The 20,679-nt window shown below is 46.1% G+C and overlaps 2 protein-coding genes across 5 annotated transcripts in view; one reads left to right on the top strand and one right to left on the bottom strand.

Moving 5' to 3' along the window:
* The window catches only part of LOC121093480 (core histone macro-H2A.2), a 28,466-nt gene extending 19,497 nt beyond the window's left edge, over positions 1–8,969 (top strand). For all 4 annotated transcript variants that reach the window (XM_040605829.1, XM_040605828.1, XM_040605831.1 and 1 more), the window contains exons 5-9: positions 67–177; positions 1,886–1,985; positions 2,918–3,007; positions 5,010–5,184; positions 8,748–8,969. In XM_040605829.1, coding sequence (XP_040461763.1) covers positions 67–177; positions 1,886–1,985; positions 2,918–3,007; positions 5,010–5,184; positions 8,748–8,913 — 642 coding nt within the window. In that variant the 3' untranslated portion in view covers positions 8,914–8,969. The remainder of the gene's footprint in view (positions 1–66; positions 178–1,885; positions 1,986–2,917; positions 3,008–5,009; positions 5,185–8,747) is intronic.
* Positions 8,970–9,827: 858 nt separating this feature from the next.
* Positions 9,828–16,153, bottom strand: AIFM2 (apoptosis inducing factor mitochondria associated 2). The gene is made up of 8 exons (XM_040605826.1): positions 15,929–16,153; positions 14,931–15,046; positions 13,409–13,528; positions 12,899–12,991; positions 12,476–12,584; positions 12,115–12,267; positions 11,151–11,351; positions 9,828–10,280 (listed from the first exon to the last, which is right to left on the bottom strand). Exons 1-8 carry the CDS (start codon positions 16,101–16,103, stop codon positions 10,126–10,128), a joined length of 1,122 nt encoding a protein of 373 aa, XP_040461760.1. The 5' UTR covers positions 16,104–16,153; the 3' UTR covers positions 9,828–10,125.
* Between the last annotated feature and the right edge of the window lie 4,526 nt (positions 16,154–20,679).

Here is a 20,679-nt window from a genome sequence, read left to right as displayed (position 1 = left end):
GAATAAGGGTGAATATTGTTATTTTTTTCCTTTGAGAATTCTTGCTTTTTCTCTCCCCCCAAATAGAACAAACAAAAGGACAATGAAAAAGAAGGAGCTTCAAATTCAACATCTGAAGATGGACCTGGGGAAGGTTTCACTATCTTGTCCTCCAAGAGTCTTGTGCCAGGACAAAAGGTAATATGAAGTTATAACAGATTGGGATCACAGCAGTGGAGCCTAGCATAAATAGAAGGATGCTTTTGATCTAACATCAGTACAAAATCCCTGTGTTCCCCCTTAGGGGTTCCAAATTCAAGGCCAAAACTCACTCAAGTCATGGGCAGGGTAGAGGGTCTCAAAAAATGTGTCTGCAGGTAAAAGATTTCCAAGAATAAGGCTGGTCAGCCTCTCTTTGCTGTAGAGAACCATACTCATTAATTTCTTGGCCTAAGCTGGCTATTTATCACTTATAGCCTAGGCTATTTATCACTTATAAAGGGCTATTTCTGGGCCAGGTTCCAGGATCACCCAGAACTTCCACATGTTGTTTTGTGTCAGAAGCCTGGGTGCTCCATCTGAAAGTGGGCTGTGGGGCACTGCTCTCTCACAGTGCAAACTGAGGACCTCACCAGAGCTGCAGGGCATGCCTAGTTCTCCACCTCAGCAGGGACTGTGACACCTTGCCTGGCCGGAATACATAACTGTGCCACCAAAAAACACCCTCCTGTCTTTGGTGTCCAGCCAACCGTCTGTCCCTTTTTTTGGGTTGCTTTTTTTTTTTTCCCACCCCTATACTCATCAAGAGGAAGATGTTTTTGCCTGCCTTGATTTTTGGACCCTCTGAGGGAATCTGGAGTTTTTCCTCACAGATTTAACTGTGGAGATATAGTCAAGATTATTTGTTCTTGTTGTTATTATTATTATTATTATTTCCAATAGTACGTTTGTCTAGAAAAAGTGTTCTTTCTGAAACTGCATCTGTAAGCCCCTCGTACTGATGGTGTACCCTGTTGTGTGAAGCAGTGCTTAAGAGTTCAGTCTGCTTTATCCCATTTTTGCTAAAGCAGTGGTCTAGAATGGGCCAGACACATACTAGATCGAAAAGATTGCTAAAATCAGTAATCTGGCTAGGTAAATGAAACTTGGATCTCCTCTATTAGAGTTCATCCCTGTCCTCAGTTCCTCCAGAATCTGTGCACTTTCTTCTCTAAAATGGGTAGTGCTTACTGTTGTGGTTAGAACTTAAATACTACAGTGTACCTTGGAAGAAGTGAGGTGTGCTGGGCACATGTTCAGCAACTGTAAAGTCTTTTTATTGTAGGATTTCTGTCCTCTGTTGTTGCCCAAAGAGATAAGGCTGTGAGATCTGGGGGACAGCCTTTTTTGAGCACCATAAGACATCAGGTTTTGGCCAGTTCCTATATCTGGATATGTGGGTGGGTAAAACATTCCTTATTTTATTTATGCCAGGAACTGCAAGGGTAATTAATTACTTGGGTTGTGAAGCCTTTGTAGTCAGGATAGTGTTTAGCCCTTCTTCTCAGCCCCCTACAGTAGTTTGCTGAGGGCAAGTACAGGAGAAAAGCTTTTTAATTTTAGTATTTTTGTCTTTAAATAGAAGCATTTCCAAAGTCAGCCTTTTCAAAGTGTGATGCTAGAACATGGATTTTCTAGCACTAACTTCCTCTGGAGCAAGCTTCCAAGCTATAGGCATATCACAAAATAATCTGAGTGGTATACAAATTAAAGGCTAAAAATCAGAAATGCACATATTGGACACAATAGAATTACTGATCTCTGAAAGACTGAATCCAGCCTTCTTTGATTTTAATTTTTTTGTATGACAGTGATTTTGCACTTGGATTACTATTTTTTTTTTCCTACTCCCTCATTATTTTTACAGCTTTCTCTGACACAGAGTGACATCAGCCATATTGGCTCCATGAAAGTAGAAGGCATCGTTCACCCTACAACTGCTGAAATAGACCTTAAGGAGGAAATAGGTGAGGCTCTGCTACGCGCAGAAAAAACAGATCTAGAGTTGGAACAGTAGCTGGTCTACTAACTGCCTGCTGAGATCCCATCCTGTTTCATCTGAATCTTCCCCAGGCCATAAAATATCACTTACAACACTTCTGAAAATCAGGCTGGATCTGACTAGGTATAACAGGCTAATGACTAATTTATCTTTTTTTAATGATGCCTTACGACAATCAAAACAGATAATTTGTTGAAGCACATGAGCCTCAAAGGTGTAAATAGTCGTTATTGCGGTCTTTGTTGGATTGTTTTTACATCTGCCTCTGAAATTTGTGACAAAAATTATATATGAATTGCACTTCTAAGTATGCTTTTCATTGTAGGATTTTACATACTTTAGAAATACTCATGTACAAGCCTTATACTGCTCATGTGAAATAAGGAAATATTATTACTGTTGGTCTACAAATGCAGAAATTGAAGCAAGAGGGAGGTAAAAAAGCTGTGCAGAGAGTTGTATAGAGAGGCACAGAACCTAGCAGCAGGCTTTCGGATCATTGTTTTACACAGTTAGTCATTAAGACTTCCACTGCCATCTCAGCTGTGTTTATTTCAGAAAGTAGGAGGGTTTGTATGTTGAGTTATTTTGGAGGCTGAAGATCTTGAGTGCTGAAAATCCCACTCTTCACTATTTTAGCCATAAGTCAGAGTAGGATAGCATTCTTACAGGTAATTGTATGAAAGTAATTTCCAGTAATAACATACAGGGGTTTTCAAAATCAGTGAAAAGTAAACTTTATCTGTGACTGGATAGTGTGGTAAACATAAACATCAGCTGCTGCTGATAGAGGGAAACAGGATAATATGTGTGCAATGTTGTTCTTTGAAATAATGTAGAGGTGTTTTTTCACTGTGATACTTTGAAGCCAAGGCCTTTTGCTCTGTGTCCTTGCAGGCAAGGCATTGGAAAAGGCTGGAGGGAAAGAGTTTTTAGAAACAGTGAAAGAGCTTCGCAAATCTCAAGGACCTTTGGAAGTTGCTGAAGGTAAAAAGGATACTACATTCTCTTTTGGAAACAGATCATTCGATATGTTCTTTTCTCTGGACATTTTGCTCTTTTCTTGATATTGCTTATGTGATGTAAATCTTTCTGTTTCTTGTTTGAAGCTACTGCTGATACAGACAGCCTGCTTAGTGGGGGCCCAGGGCGGGAAGGAAGAATAAGACACCTGTATGCTATGCACACTCTGTCTTTGGGCATCTAGGTGCCACCACAAGTTACAGCAGGCCAATTAATTTATGTTTGGCAATTTCTGTCTGTGGGAGTCCAAAAATTAAGGAGAACTTGTGCTGCCACCTATGTGCCATCTTTCCTGTCCCATTTGCACTGCATTCCTTAGTAATAATCAGAAACAACTCTCGAACATATGAGGTATAAGAACAGTGGTAGTTTATAAATTATTCTGCTTTATGCATATTTGATGAACAGTATCATCCAAACAATCACCTTACTTTGAACACAAACAAAGATGTGATACAGTCTTTAGAACCGGCATGCTTTTTGGAAGAGCAGTTGCTGCTCTTTTCCCAGGCACTACGGCTGCATTATAGAAATACAAATTACAGAAGAGCTCCCTTCAGATGCTTAATACATCTGTAGCAGTTAATAGTTTGGGACTTGAGATCATGCCTGCCTTTATGGACAAATTAAACCAATGTATAGGAGTTGAAGGTGGCTGGAGGGCGGATGGAGAGAAGTTACAATATATTTCCTAGTGCCTTATTTGACTTAGTATCTCAACACTCAAGAAACTAAATGATTTAAGTAGTCTAGTTTTGGAAACTTCCTAAATGAATAGCCTAATTTTATAATCTCAGCTGGCACGGAAACTTTTGTACAAGTTATTTTGCTTCACTTTTGCATTGAATCAAAAGTATATGCCATAACATCAAACTAAACTACTTTTCTCTGTCAGCACCACTACCTAACTAGAAAATAGACTCACTTTATGCTACTAAGGCAGTCCCAGGAAAGAAGATAATCTTAGTTTAATAGATAGGAAAAGGTATGTTCTCAAGCATTTGTGTTGTGGTGCTGTGTTTGAAATTGCCCCTTCTACTGGTTTGAGGCAAGCGATAATAGATGGTTGTTAATCACTGGAGGTCTACTGCAAACACTTAAGCTCCAGCCTAATGGGCTTGAATTCAAGTGCTGCTTACAGGATACCTATGTTTTCAGTCAATTTGCTCTCTGTGGTTAAAGGCCTGATGTTTCTCTGGTTTAAATTTAAGTAGCACAGTGAAACATTAGATGGAATTCCTTTGTGTCTGCAACAGAATTCCTCTGCAATGGTAGACAAGTGAATAAATCCACATTTTTCATTTTGGGGCTTTAATTGCATAGCTAATTTCAAGGTGTTTAACTTGAGATTCCCAAGACCTAGATTTCTAGAAGTGCTAACGGTCACTCTTGCAACAAAAACAAACTGATGCCACGCTGTAGACTCTGCAGGTCCTGGAGAAATATTAGGTTTTCTGAAAAATTCATCTGAGATTCCTGATTGGACATAACTGACGGAGACTTTTAGTGTCATCTGAAGTTACCCAGCTGTGAAGTGCATCTAAATATTACTCCCTAAAACTCCAGACCTGTAATGATGATGCAGGATATTTGTGCAGAGCATTCAAATAAGGCTGTGACAGCACTGCAGAAGCGTCTATTGGGGGTTTAATGTTCAGCACAAGGTTTTGATACTTTGCATAAGACAAATCCAGAGGCCCTGCTGAATGAGAAGGCTAAAAAATATTATTGAATAGCTGTGTGTTAACCAAATAAGCCCCAGGATCTTTGGTCTCCAAAGAAATAATAATTGATCACAAAAGTAATATGAGACAGGTTACGACTGCGAGTTAGCCATTGTGGTGTATTTTAATTCCTAATGTATTTCTTTGGAGAGGTAATGTAATTAAGAAAGTACGTTGGATTGAGAGGTCATTTCAGGGTGGTTTCTATTTAAAACTAAATGTTGTATTTTTGTTTCTGTTAGCTGCACTTACTCAGTCTAGCGGCCTAGCAGCAAAGTTTGTCATCCACTGTCACATCCCACAGTGGGGCTCAGACAAGTGTGAAGAGCAGCTTGAAGAGACTATAAAGAACTGCTTAACAGCCGCAGAAGACAAGAAATTGAAGTCCGTGGCTTTCCCCCCATTTCCCAGTGGCAGGTATGACTCCTCCTGCATGGGAGGATTCTGTATCGGGTGGCAGTGGTGTAGTTAGCTGTCAGAGAGCTGCTGCTGTGGTAGAGAGGTTACCCCCTGGTCTGTGGCACAAAGGAGGCTGACCTTGCCTCCAGAGATGGCTGTGGCAGGTGCCATCTGACACTGCGCTTCTCCAGCTTTAAGGAGCTTGAAGGGCAGTGTTTACGTGGAATGACCAGAAAGCCTTTATATAGAGAAATTAACTAACCCACAGGAGAGCTGAATGGACTTGCTGTGTTTACTATTGCTAGGCAGTAATTTTGATTCTTCTACTATGGGCCTGCACCACCTCAGTTTTTATGTCCCTTCATTTTGCTGTGGTAAATCTTCCTAAAGCCCCATTTGGACTAGTAAGATTATACCAGTGTAATACTGAAGGCAAGTAACAGTGATGTAACCTGAGCCAGATAAATGTGGGGTGTTCACTTAAGTCATCCCAAAAATATATATTAAACAGAGTAGTCATACAGAATGTTTTCTTTCAAAAGAAAATCAGTGTTTCTCAAATATAGTTCTGCTTTATAAAGGGAACTATGAAACCAGCCATGAAACTACACATTTCTTAGTTAATAACTAGCAAATAAAATGTGCTTGACTAAGAAATCCAAACTATTTATCTTTTTTTTTTGCTTTTTTTTAAACCAAACCACAGTTTGTTAATCTTGCTTGATCTCTGATCACAAGAAATGTTACGCAAGACCTCCTAACTGTAGTAGTTGTTCCTTCATGTTGGAATTCACACACTTACATTTAATTTGAAATGTAACTAATGATTTTGTTAGTAATGCCCAAAGAGTAGAGTAAATAGTACAGTCTGGTTGTGTTGTCCTGGTAGTGAATAAAATGAAAGTAAAACTGTATTTTGATCAGTGAAGTTGCCACACATCACTGAATACACAGGAGGTTAAAATGCCATTTTTACACAGACACTTTTCAAAACAAAATAATATTTTTATGGATCAGGACAAAAGAATAGATAGAGGGGCGGTGCAATTTTTAATTATTTTTCTTCCTTTATACATAGATATTTTTTTTGTTTATATTGTTCAGTCAAAAGAAAACATGATAAATTGTTTTACGAAGTTCATCTCTCAAAAATGAACTGTAGCTTTTAATGCTAATAGAAATAGTCTCTATAGACCTTATGTCTCCAATGAGCGTTATCTAAGAATAATCCAGTCTTGGAGCATTACTCTTAGTGCAGATCTTTCTGCTGCTTAGTTCCATTTCACTCTCTGTTGCTCTTGCAATTACCTCCAGAATATAGGGTAAGTCTTACCAGGTGCTGTTGGTTTACACTTTTATTTATCAAAGGATCTCAAAGTTGTCTGAAAAAAGGCAGTTTTGCAAATAAGACATCATGGTTTTACTATCATTTTAATCCACCTACATGTCTGGACAATGAATGCTGGGGGTTTTGGGTAGATCAGGGATTAAGCTGTATCAGTTCTGTGGATTTTCATGTTTCATCTGTCCCATCTTTGAGACTATTTACAGTAACTGATACAAAGTAACAATAGGTGGGATATCTCAGTTGTGCCAGGGCTTTTCACCTCAATGATCTTGTCATTAAAAAGTAAAGAAGTGCAGTTTAAGTGAAATTACTTGTGCTGTGAAGCAGCTATAAATTAACTGAAAAACATTTTGAAAAAAACCTTATCGATAGTTTGCTGCCAGAAAGGCATATTAGTTGAGTTGCTGCAAATGCTGTCCGAGGACTAGAAGTAGGAAAGTCTGTTTGCTAGTAATCATTTGGATTACAGTGGACATGGGTACAGCAGTTGTTGATGACTAGTTTCCAAGTTGTTTTTTGGGTGGTTTCTAATATAAATATGATAAGTACTCTGAAATCACTTATATAAAATTGAGTAAGGAGAAGTGAGTAGTACTAAACTTAGAAAGGGAAACAAAAATGCATGCACATCGCAGTGCTATTGGGACGGGGGAGCAGGGGAAGAAAAAACATTGCAAAGGCAGCTCTGGATGCTATTAAAAGAAATACGGTGGGTTTTCAAATGTAAGGATTGTTAGGCACTGGGATGGCTTATCTGTGTATTCTGATGTAGCCCCATCACTGAAGATTTTCAGGCGAGAAAATTTTTTTCAGAAGCAGAAAAGTTATATATAATCCTGCCTCAGAGGAAGGACGTGAGCTAGGTTGTACTGGCCAATGTTTTTTTGCATGGATCTGACTTCCTCTGGAGCATTATCATGCGGTAGAATCTAAATAGGAGGCATTAAACTCAAGAGCAGCCAGCAGAGTTATGCCCAAAGACCCATCTGAAACCCCAGCTGGGTCTTAACTCACCTTCAGACAATTCAGTGTGTCCCAGTAAAGTCTCATCCGTACTCTCCAAGGTAGGTGGCTTCCTACATTCTCATGTGGCAGGCACTGTGTTGACACTCTTCAGTGTCGTGCAAAATGAGCAGAACTATTACAAGCATTGTCAGGCAGCAGAGAAAATCCAGCAGGGAATGCAGGAGAGTGTCTTTCCCTCCAGATGTCATTGGCAGAGATGCATGTGTCTTCTTCAGGAAGGGGTACTTTCTAGGTGAAGGAATCTGTTTAGTGTTAGACAAGTAGAACAATGTGGAGACCTTCCTAAGCATGAGCATACTGCAAGGCAGAGTATTTCATTAGATAGGTATCAAGGTCAAACTGTAAAACAGTTCTTGAAATTATGTCCAGTATTAAAGCAGTTGTATTTTCACATAAATAGACGTGCAAAGCAGCTGACCTTCATAGCAACTGTGCTCTTTGCAGTGTGCTCTCAGCTAGTTCCCTTGTAGTACAGAGATGAGGGTGAAGGAGCTCTGTTGCAGCTGAATGGTTTTGTGACTTGAAAAAAAGGAGTATGGGAATGATTAAGATGGAAAAAATGCTGCTGCTGAGAAACTGGAATCTCAAGGATGTGGGCCAGGTGCCCTAAGAGATGTCAACACAGTTGAAAAGTCCACTTACTGTAAAGACTGGTAGCTTTTAGCTTTTCAGATTGTAGGTTAGAGAATGTCGCCATCAAAATGAATGAATGAATGTATCTTGGCCTTAATTTGGACTGGGATTGTAATTTCAATTATTTTCACTGATGTCTCAAGCGAAGTATTTTTAATGATGGAGTGAGGACATCAGCGAAGTAGTTGATGTATTTATATTTATTATTTTTCCATTTTCAACTAAAAAAATAATCATTGCTTGAACTTTTTAGCCTGCCCAGCATGGCATGGAAAACTTTAATTCTAAGAGAGAGTGTTAAAAAACTTTGTGTGGTTATGAAAAGTAGAAGCAGATGAAAACATAACTATGCCAGCAAGGAAACTTAATAGAACAGCAGATGAATATTGCTATCAAAGCCATGGGGTTTGCTTCTGGGATTTACATATTGCAAAACTGCTACTGGCAGTGTCCTAACAGCAGCCTATAGTTGTGGTACAGCAGTTACAGCTTGTTCCTTTCAGCATCATGTGTGCATAATGCTTGCACAGTTGGCTGACACTCACTTGTTCTGTTTTCTTCCCCTACCATGTAGAAACTGCTTCCCAAAACAGACGGCAGCCCAGGTCACTCTAAGAGCTATTTCCACCCATTTTGACGGCACCAGCTCTTCGTCCTTGAAGAACATTTACTTTCTGCTCTTCGACAGTGAAAGTATTGGCATCTATGTGCAAGAGATGGCCAAGCTAGACACTAAGTAGCAATGGCAGCCAAATGAAACTTTATTTTTCAACAAACTTGAGTAGCATTAAAAACATTAGAGGTGGGTTTTATTTTTTCAATGTGATGAGGCGGGGGAGTGGTAGTAGTGTGATGTGTTGTGACTTGATGAAGAGCTGTGACTAGAGATGAGAGGGGTTTAGTCCGATTTCTTCATGCTATCAGCATCCTCTAGCCATTTATATCACCTTAAATAACTGAGTTACCATCTCTTTTCAGGAGTTTTAGTGTCCCTTGTTACTTTAGTTTAGAAGTTTTTAAAGAGTAACCTCATTTTAGATTTGTAGTGATAAATTTTTCATACACACACACACATACACACACACACTTTAAAGAAAGCTCTTAAAAGTGTTCTGCTCCCTTTTCCCCTCCCTTGAGGGTAAACTTCTGCCTCCAGCCCCCAGAGAGGGGAAAAGGATTTTAGAAGTGATGCATGAGGAGCTTGTTTTGCTTTTAACTCACAATAATCTCTGTAATTACTGGGAATATTTCATGGTGATTTTGTTTGTTTTATAAGAAAAAAGAAAAAGATGTGTCAAGTGTGGTTATTGTTATAAACCTACTTTTGCTCTGGGAATCTCTCACCTTAAAAAAAACAACAAAACAGCAGCATCTGTAAATAAGTGCTTGCTGTATCACACTTAGCACACAACTAACCTGCTCTTCTGGCTGAAGCATAGAGCTATGTGACATAATTAAAGCTGCTGTGGAGATGCTGACACAAAGCTGCATTATATTCTGTTGAGTTCCAGGTTACCATAGCCTCTTCAAGGCTTTAGCCATTCCTCCTGCATGCTGCAGAGCAGATTGCAGATCTGTAAGAGGCAGGTAGTATTTAGAAGAGCAAGAGGAGAGAAATCCAGGGAAAAACTACATAACAAACAAACCACAGAGATTTTGAAAACTACAGTGTTTATTGTTACTAATCAAGATAAACCAAGTTTCTTGCTCAGAGCTAGAACAGGGAAGTAAAGAAATATACCTCCCCTGGTTTTTACCATGAGAACTTCTGTGCGCTTCATTTGGAAGGTGCTTCCTTCCCCTTTACAGCAAGGCAACCTTTAAAGCAGCATGTGGACAGGTGGTTTTAGGAGGTGCTGCAGGAGACAGTAGTGGTCTGCCCAAGCAATATAAGTGCACCCTCAGCCTCTTCCAATTGCTGTATTCCTTGCTGGTTTATTGCTGATACCCTCTTAAGAGGGCATTGTCTGTCCCATTGTCTTCCAGCTCTTGGAGACAAACAGGTCCCGGCTCTTAGCAATGGTCACCAAGAGACGTCCCACATAGAAACCATTCACCTGTCCTACACCATCGTTCCTACCCATTGAAAGCAGGAATGTTAGTGACCCTGGAAAGAAGATGTAGAGGTTTAAGTTAAGCAGTTTGAAAGCTAAGTATGAAACCTTACTACATGCAGGTGTTGTACTTCCTCCAAAATCCCTCCCTTCCCACCCCTCCCTGCCTCATACCCACACAAGCTAAGCACAGGACCCATGTGCTGAATGGCAAAGAAGCAGACCCAAGGAGAACTACTCACAGCTCTCTCTGTTATCTGCTCTACCTCTTTCAGTAATAGGATTGCTGAAGGATTGGGATGTCTGTGCGCATGGTGTAGAATGATTCTCTCCTCCCAAGAGGGAGTCCAAGAGGTAAACAAAAAAATTTATGTAAAAAGAAACGTAAATAATCAGGGCAGCCTTTAAAAGCCAAATTGCTGTCCAGATATCCTCCATCCATGTGGAACAGCTTTCAACATAGTTATGGCAAGCATTTACATCAATTGTTTATTAATGAGACCCATCACCTCGCTAGATTTTTGAGACTATATTGTTCAGTTTGTGCTTGTGGTATAGTTTAAGGGGAGAAAGGAGGAGAAAGTCAAGTCATCTTGTTCCTAGAATTCAATTGAACAGTAAGCAATTAAAAGAAAAAGAAGCAAGTTTCATGAGTAGCAGACACCCACAAGTAGATATATCAGGAAGACATTAGTGAAGAAAGGACACGTTACATCTGTAGACTGACACAGGTAACTAATGTCTACAGCATCTTTGGCAAGAACTAGGATGAAGCCTGAGCTATAAGCTTATAGTCACCCCCAGCTGTGAGTTCCTTCACCTCTAATCAGTGTCCCATGCAAGTTCTGATGTGTAGGTGTTTAACAGCTGTGCCCTGCAGAAAAGCAGCCCAACAGCTAAGGCCAGGTGGTAGATTACCTTACCTGGTTCGTAGGTTTTAAGAGGCTTATGTGTCAGGCTGTTGATGATATTTGTCACTGCAATGTTGGCATGGAGCCCAGCGTGGTAGGCCATCTTTGGTTCTTTCAGATCTGCACAGTCCCCAATGGCATAGATGTTCTCATAACCTTCCAGCTGGAGGTGCTTGTTAACTTTCAAAGCGCTGTTACTTGCCATTTTGTCCCCTGTTTTTCCAAACAGTAAGTTTTTAGAAGGAGCATGTTGCTTATTGTGGCCTGAGACCCCAAAATGCTGATGATGTTATCAAACATATTGACATGAAGTGAGGAGTTGGGGTTTCGCCATCTTTGCTACATGTCAGGGAAGAAATGCTTTTTGCCTGGCTGTAGTTAATTATTGCAGTCTCATGCAATGACTCATCCTTTGGTATTGCAGTAGAAACATTGAGAAACATTTAGAGCTCACATACATAGCGTGAGAAAGAGACTGTATAATGGTCATACTGCTCCGTATTTGTAGTGCCATAACTGAAACTGAGCTGTGAGAGGATTGAAAATGTATCACCAAATAACTAACTGGCTGAACGCCCTGTGACACTGATAGTTCAGCGAAAACGCTGAAGGTGCTGGGCCTATTTTTGCGCAGAACTCAGAAAGCTTGTATCTAGAATGAAATGCTGGCCTTGACAGCAGGAGTTACCATCAGCATCTATGTGTCACCTGCCTCATGCTGAACTAGGACACTAAGGTTCCTTGGACGTATTAGCAGAAGCTGGAGAAGACTGTTGGCCACTTAATCTATGGTCTGTAAGCTTCTGAAGGTCACATATCACAGTTAAGTATTTAATGTGATGTTGGAGCATTTGCTGTATCATGGAATAACCACTGCAGGTTGTATGAGGTTGATTCCTAACTTCACAGTACTCAAGTACAAGATGTTGAAGAACTCTGTTGCTTCTCCCCACCCAGCGTGGTTTTTTTCACTTACCAAATGCAGCAGCATATGCTGAAGAGTTAATCTTTATGCCTGTGCATAGGACCACCATGTCGGCAACCACCTCGGTGCCTTTTTCTGTCCTTACTACCATGTCCTTCTGGAACTGGTTTAGTGTGAGATTTTCCACATCACTGACCCTTTCACCTGTTGCAAGAGAACACCTCAGGTCACAAACCTTTACTAGGCTGCCGCTCCCAGCCAGCCCAGATGTATCTAGAGAAACGGGAATTTGAGGGAGCCATGCTTAGTTAAAGTCAGAAAGAGGATGTGAGAAGGAAATGCTCTGGATAAAGGAAGAGCAGTTTATAGAGCTTCAGAGTCTTGACCTTCAGAGACATTGTTAAGTACGTACTTAATAAGAGGCGCACTCCTTTTCTGAGGAGAATCTCTTTCACCTCCTGACGGACGCTATCTAGCAGCTCCACATCAGCTAGTGCAATTTTTGAGTGAATGAGGGTGACCTGTTGGGGACAAAACAGCAAACGGGGACACAGGAATGGGACAGGACTCGCCGCATCCAGGCGGGAGCAGCTATAGCTAGCTTCCTTCCACCCCACTGAACACCCAGGGAAAGTGAGCCAGTGAAAGGCATCTAGTGCCAGTAATTGCTGGGGATGGGCTACAGGGTGCTCTCAGAAGAGGAGGCAGTAGGGGTGAAGGCTGCCATTGCCTGGAAACTCCTGATTTACAGTGATCTGTAGGATCCAGCAGGACCATCACAGAAGAACGGTCTCAGAAACAAGGATGAAGTTAATTGTAACCAATATGCTAGTACCTCTTTGGCTGGGTACTCTGTTTTGATCTCAGCAGCCATCTCGACTCCAGCAGCACCACCTCCCACTACCAGTATGCGCTCAGATTTCTCAATCTTGAAGTAAAGAGGAAACTCGTGTTACAAGAGAACCGTTAAGTGCAGGAAGCCAGATACCTACAGCCACTCTGAACAGACCTTTCTGAGGTACAGCACCGGCCCTACAGCAATAAACCACCTAGTTCATTAAAAGGAAACAAAAAAAAAAAATGAGAACCCCGTGCGCTCTTCATGTGTACGCTGCAAGACCATTCAGCATTTCAGGTTTCCCCTTGTGCAAACAGCTGATCTCCTGGGGGCATGGTCAACGCCAGACAAGCTAGCACATGTTCCTTGTCCTGGTCTGTCCCTGCAGGCATCGTGTAGCCTCTTGTTCTTAGACATGTATGGCTCCAGATACCCATAGTGGTGTCTGGGACAGGGAAGCTGAACAAAGGCAGGCAACACTTCCTAGGAAGTAAGTTGATTCCTCACCTCTTTAACCATGTCTTCATAGGTCTGGATGGCACTTTCCATGTCAATGTCTTTGTTGAACTTCCCAGGGAATGGCCCATCGCTGCCTGTTGCAAGAATGAGATGGGAGTAGTGTAGCTCCTGGGAAGGCAGAAGGTGGAGTAGGATGTTAGGCCTCTTAAAAACAGAGCCTAGCACACAGTTCTTACCTCATAGGTACTATTCGCCCATTCCCTCTCCTCCAGCCCTCACCAATAACCAGGAAAGTACTTGCCACTGTCAGAAAGTGACTTTGGGAAGAGACCTGGTACAGGTGACACCAAGTAACTGCCTTCCTCAGTCTGAGGAAGAAGTCTGAGAGAAGCGTCTTTCTTCAGGTAAGCTGAGCTTTAATAAAATTGCCATAAAGTTATAGGAAATAACTTGATATTTATGTCAGAAGCTGCCAGCACAGCTGGCTCCAGAGACTAGCTTCTGTTCTTCACCTTCATCGGAACAGAGCTGAGATGCTCTGGCTAAAAAGTTATCGGAGCTGCTGCCCATATTTCTTCCTGCAATCTGATAAGGATCTGAGCTCCAGGGTTAATGGTTGAGCTCTAAATCCACCTCTAAGAATAAAAGCTTATCTGAGCACTAGATGGGGTGTGGTATTTACCGCTCGCCCACATCCCAACATAGCTCTAGGCCACTTGGCTAGAATGGAGGTGCCATTTAGCGTGTGCAGGGAAAGATGGTCTCTGTTGCCAGGCTCTTCAGGATGAGTAAATGCTAGTCTTTCTCCACATTGCCTCTTGGTTTTAGATGCCGGGGGGGCTGCTTCTCTGCCTGGTTTCATTCCTCGCTACCCCCTAGACGTACAGGGCCAGTATTAAGCACGAGCATTTGTGTATCTGCCCACAGGTGACAGAAACCTAGAGAATGTGATCAGTGCCCTTCCAGAGGGCTTGGGCATTGGCGTGTTTGGGGTCAGGCGTTTCAGCCAAGCAGAGGATTACACGAGAACAGGAACCCTGTTGTGCATGTGAACTCTCAGCCCAGGGGTATTGGATCGGTCAGGGTTCACGTGCTCAGCTGACCTATACTGTAGGAGACACTGGGATGTTTGCCACAACCGAACAGCATTCCCAGCTCTCGTCCCACTCGAGGGCAAAAGTTCTGTTTGTTTTTCCCGGAGCAGGATTGTGTCCTGCACACGCACACCCCCTCCCCGGCAGATAAGAAGCTACACTCCTCTTCCTGCTCAGAGGCAGTTTTTGGAGGTGCCCTGTGGTCCTGCTCATCTCACTCTTTCCCTCCAGAGGACTCCAAGCTGACAGCAGTCTGAAAACTAAATTCCAAGTCATTTCTCCAACCAGACGTCACCAGTCAAAACCAACAGAGCCTAGATTTGGAGTACTGCATTCTCACAGCCGTGACATAGCTGAAGAGCAACGCTGCAGAGGAGAGACTCGCAACACACCCTGCTGAAGGCTGGCTCTTGCACATTAGCAGGTGATGCCATAAGGCAGCCAAGTTACTGATTGCAAGTTATTGCATCACCTACCTCGCCATCACTGAGCAAGACTTGTTGCCTTCCAGGGTCTATGCCAACAACCTTGCCTTGGCGGAAGCTCTCCCCAAAGGTGACAGAGTAGGAGATGAATGTCTTCTTGGCAAATCCTGTGGTAAGAGGAGACAACAGAGAGGAGATCTCTGTGGAGGCTAATGAACCCCTCTTCCCTTCTCCCCTCATGCCATCCTTGCTCAGACAAAAGGACTGTATGCACCTGGGACCACAGGCTCGGCCTCTGCTGTGCAGTATCTCTGCCAAGCAATGAGCTCCAGGACCTTTGCCTTGAATTTGGTGACAAGACTAGCTCCTCAGAGGCCGGGTGACACCCTCGGCTAGGTTGTTTTGTCTCTGCTCCCCATACAGAATTTCCTGTACTGGTTTGCCAGTAAGTGCTGCACTGTGGTCCAGAGCATTTCAAGCAGGATGTCAGAGGCTTTTTGTCATGTTACCCGCCTCTTAGACAGAGCTTTCGACATCCTTTTGATGGTTGCTCCCAGCCTTGAATGTGAGATTTTCCACCTAAATCCCCAGTGACAGGAGTAATGGGGTTAGCCCGGTCTCCTGAGCGAGATCCCAGACAAGCCTGAGCAGCTCGCTGACAATTTTATCACCCAGGGCCTCGCTGCTGAGCTGCTCGACATTTCAAGTGCTAGACACAGACATTATTCACCCGTTCCAGCTGCCGCCAGTTTTAGCTTAGTCACCTTCTAAACTCGAAGTTTAAAAAAAGAAGGCCCATTCCAGTAGTTTTTGCTCAGTTTTCCCAGCGGACATGCAGTTCGCCTAACGCAGACGGTCCGCAGGTCCTCGCAGAGCCAAGTATTTGTTTTCCAGACGGAAAACACCAAGTCGTTCAGCATCACCGGGGCGGAGGAGGCACTTGCAGCACCCCATCCCTCCGTCCTCCCCGCGCACCCCCGAGCCGCTGCAGCCACCGGTGGGGCTGAGCTGGCCCGCCGGGACCACGCGGGGCCAGGGCCGTGCCTTACCGCTCTGCACGGCGGCGCGGAGCGCGGCCACGTTGTGGTGGAAAGCATCTCCGGCGTCCACCAGCACGAAGGGGATGGCCCAGGCCTTGAGCAGGCTGGCGGCCGCCGTGCCCCCGAAGCCGCCCCCGACCACCACCACCCGCACGGAGCCGTCCACGGACAGGCGGGACCCCATGGCGCGGCGCTGCCTGCCCCGCCGCGGTGCGGTGCGGTGCGGTGCGGGCCGCGCCCGGTGCAGCCCCGCCGGGAGCCGGGGGCGGGCCCGCTGCGGGGGCACGTCCGCCCCGCCGCCCGCCTCCCCGCGGCGGGAGGAGCCAGGCTGCCGGCGGGGCTGGGCGGCGCCGGGCCGGAGCGCAGCCCGAGCGCGGCCTGCGGGCCTCGGCCTTGCGGGGCGGCGGGGCGCTGCCTCCCGCCGGGGCGCTGCCTCCCGCCGGGGCGCCCGGCCCGCCCAGGGGAGCACCGGAGCCCCGAGCGCGGAGCTGCCACCTTCTCCGCGTCCGCTCCCATACGTGCTCCACGTGAGAGGGGCACCGCCGGGGTCTTCCCCGCGAAGGGCTGGCGGTTTAAGCTTTAAGGCCCCCGCGCACGCCCTCCCGTGATGGCTTGAAGGCTCCCTCCGCCCCTCGCTCCTCCGGGCCCGTGCCGAAGCCCCCTTTCCAGGGGGTCCCGAGCAAAACGCCCCCAGCCCGGTGGGTGGGGGGCTGTGGGCTGCGTGGGTAAGGCAGCCCGGGGATGGCCCGCTCCCCTCAGCAAGGCAAACCGCTCCCTTGGAGGGAGAAGGGAAGGTGTGTCTGCTCCAAGGGGCGGCGGGAGAGGGAGCCCGGAGAGGGCTGTGCGAGGGCGACGAGCCCAGCACCACCGTGGTGGAGACGGTGGCGTGTAAGGAGGAGCAGGGAAGGGCCGGGGAGGTGGCCAAGACCCCTGGAGAAGGGGAGCAGAGAAGGTTTATAGTAAAAAGGACATCCAAATTGTGTTCTTCCACAGCGCTGAAACTGCCCTGAAGACTTCTGGCTCCTGTGGCATTCCAGATAAATATAGCTGCCGGCCACGTGGATAAATATAGCTGCTGCGCACAGCGCTGCCGAGAGCCGGCAGGGCTGCCCCCGCGCTCCCCTCCCCGCGGTGGTTTGAGGGCTCCCTCTGCTCCTCCTCCTTCCTCCAGCAAACACCCCCCTCCCAGCGGGGACCCGAGCAACGCTCCCCCAACCGCCTGGGTGGGAGATGATGAAGGAATCGGCATCTTTTGGGCCCTCCTAGCGGGGACCCGAGCAACGCTCCCCCAAGCGCGTGGGTGGGAGATGATGAAGGATTCGGCATCTTTTCCAGGAGGAGCACTGGGCCCAGGGCTGCCGCCAGAGGGTGCCGCCAGCTCAGCCGCGGGGACCTGGTACAGAGGACACGAGTGTCCAAGCCCTACATGCGGCACCAGATGCCCAGGGGCTCGAGAAGGGTGACAAAGGGGTTGCAAACGAGACGTTCTGCACCGCACACTCTGCAGCCTGGCAGAAAGCTGGGGGCAGAAGGACGGAACAGCCGGTGATAAGGCTGGGAGTGGAGGCAGGTCCGTGGTAGGAAAGCCCACGGCCTCTGCTGAAATAAGCTGACGGCAGGTTTGTGCTTTTTGTTGCACAGGACTCAGCTGGAGGATGCTAGAATTTTCATTGGGGGAAAAATAATTTTGATCAATCCAGAAAATATAAATCCTCCAGAGCTGCTAAACACAGAGGCACCTGTTCCAGCCAGGAAATCCAGGAGCTACAAACGTCCAGAGGCTGGGAAGTGTCCCCAGGGTAACAGTGCTCCAGGTCTGTCTGCTCCCTGTTCTCTCTCCAGGTACCTGCATGGGACTGATCCTGAGGAGGCTGCTGCGATAGCCTGGCGTTGGCCAGCTTTGGGAAAGAGTAATTCAATGCAAAAATTGTAAAAACCCAAACTCGCCTCCATTTCTGCAGGGATGAACTCAGCAATCAAACCCTGATTTTTAAACTCCCCTCAAATTACGTAGGCTGGCTTGCTTCACGCCCCACGTGTGTGAACCCATCCCCCTCCTGGCAGGGTTGTCCTTACCTGCATAACTTCCCTGGCATTTCATCCCACTGGAGCAAAGCTGGATCAAAGGCCCAGTCCTAGAAGATGGGGAAACTGAGGATGAATTGCCACTTCCCACATGCTACTGCCCTCTCCCCCTTCCCCTGCACCTTTGTGCCCAGCTCTGGCTTTTACAGAGGCAGGATTTGTTTTTTCATGCCAGGCATTTGCATATATTTTACAGCACATACCCACTGCTTGGAGAACTCAATTACTCCAAGAGTACCTGCCCATTTTCCCCAATCATGTAGTGTTTTCTCCCTTCAGGTGTATTTGTACCAGACTGGCACAAAGAAAAAGATTCTGTTCCTGCCCTAAATCTGCTGTTTACAAGACAAATGTCTTTATCCTGCCTCCAAGAAAAAGGCAAAGGGTCCCAAGGCGTTGCCAGCGGTGGACTTGGTTGTGTTCAAATTAAGACAAAGTCACTGGCGAGGACTGCCCTCCACAGCTTGCTCCCAGGCAATGAGGGCTATTGTTGGGTGAATTCCATCGTACACCAGAAGATCAGGGTCACCTTTCAAAAAATCAGGTTAAAAGCTTCTGGGCCAGCAAGCTGGAGACGCTCACAAGCAAGACAAGGTCAGTGGTGAAAAGCATGCCCAAAGCAAAGAGGGGGTAAAAGGAGCCTTTGTGAAAACCTCGCATCCAACTTCAGGTAAACAGGAAAAAACTTAAAATACCCAAAACTGTGGTCAGAGAGAGCTTTCTGCTGGTGCGCGCTCAACACTGGGAAATATGTTGTTTTGATGACATTTCTCCAGCTGGCTGCAAGCAGATGGCTGCAGTAAAAGCTGGTCAGCTTCAAGAGAGGGTTTTGTCTTCTGCTGGTGATCTATTCTGTGGGGAGGCTGGGGGCAGCAGTCAGCCTGCTCTGGCTTCTTCCAGGCTCCCTGGCCTCTTCATCACAGCTGTCCTGTGGACGATATGCTCCCTGTGGGATGGCAGGGGTCCAGTGGGAAGGAAGAGATGTGGGGAAGAGGCTCTGCGGGATGCTTCTGCCCCAGCTCTGCAGCTCTGAGGCGCCACGCAGGCAGCATGGGTATGTATCTGTCTGTATCCTTCCCTCATCAGGTTTAATCCAACATCAGCCAGAGCTAATAGACATCCCTCTGAGTATGATTAATCAAAGCATGGGTACAACGGTGATGCATGGGAAGACCTTAGGATGCCACAAGCACCGCTGCTCTGCGCTTGCCTGAGCCCCCTGTAAGCCGTCATGCCCACCATGAGCATCTCAGGGCGGCTTAGCCTCCTCGGCTTTGCAGTAGCTGTCAACAGGCTGGAAAAGCGTTAATGTCCCCCCCTTCACTCCTCTGCCAGAGAGCTGCTCTCCTTCCCAGGCTGGCCCGAAGGCCCTATCCCTCCCGGGCAGGTCTGAGCTGCTGGTGGGGTCCTGTTTGTCCCCCCACTGGCAATGTCTCTCCCATAAAACCAAAGGAGACTTGTCCCAGCTGCAGCTCTTCCTGGTCTCAATCCGGGAGGGGAAAACGTCACTCGCAAACTTAAAATAAAGAGATGATTCAGAACTTGACAACAAATGTCATCAAGCTTGCTGTGCAGTAATTGCTCCCAAGGAGACTGTTACTGTGTGTCTTGGCTAGCAGCTATCTCCGCAGAACCCGAGGACAAGCGTTCTCGTCCTCTTCTGTATCAGCAGCCTCATGCACCACATTCTCTCTGCCCGCAGACGTTGCCTGCACATCATCCTGCGACAGCCCCCGTGGCAGCAGCAGCGCTGCAGCCTTCCAGATGCACGGCTCAAGGCTGCGCTTCAGGGAAAGGGTATTTTTGTGTCTTCCAGGGGTGAGGTAAGGGATTGCTCTCCACTGGACAAACCGCATTGCCTGTCTTCACACTTGTCCTGGGGCTCCCCATTTTTGTTCAGGTGATCTGGTCACCCCTGCACACCTCGGGGACCTCTGCCACGGCTGGGGTGGAATCAGGTCACTCCAAGGCAAAGAATTCCTGGAAAAACCAATTCAGACCAGTTCCTGTCTACTTTTAAACATCGATACTGTCTATTTTAGACCTTATGAATAAAATTTGCTTTTAGCAGAAGTCAAGAAGGTCCCATTTTATTTATTCTCTCCACAACAAACCTTACAGTGACATCAGCTTGAGAAGCCCAGCTGCTGGCTGCTTCCCACAAACCACAGCACCAAAGTCACCTTATTTTGGTTAGGCTGGACCAGCCAGTCACGTGTATCTATAGGCAATGCATCTGTATGTGCCAGCTCATAGACTGGTTGCAGATCCCACGTGGAAAAGGGATTCAGGAAAACCCCAAAGGTGAAAAGCAATAGTCTCTGTGATTCTGTGGAACTTTGTATTCAAAAGGAGAGCTGTGGGGAACCGGTGGCAGGGGTCTGCGTTGTCCCTGAGCAATGGCACAGTGCTGTTCTCCTTGCTCCTGGGATTGAAGCGGGCTCCGTGCCAAGGTGCTCCCCATTTCCTCTCCCCCTGTGCAATGCAGCAGGGCACTGTGAAAATCTCATTTCCCACCTAACCTCCTGCCACATGCAGGACGACTTCGCCAGGCTCAGCATGCTCTTGTGACAGGGTTCATCTCACCTGTCTTCAGGCACCTACAAATTAGGGCTCTCAAGAGGCTCACCTCAGCGCAGGCTTTGGGGAACCAAAGCGTGGCCAGTTTCATGGCA

This window comes from Falco naumanni, chromosome 9, assembly GCF_017639655.2.
Source record: "Falco naumanni isolate bFalNau1 chromosome 9, bFalNau1.pat, whole genome shotgun sequence".
NCBI lineage: Eukaryota > Metazoa > Chordata > Aves > Falconiformes > Falconidae > Falco > Falco naumanni.
This window is presented reverse-complemented; position numbering and strand designations above follow the sequence as displayed.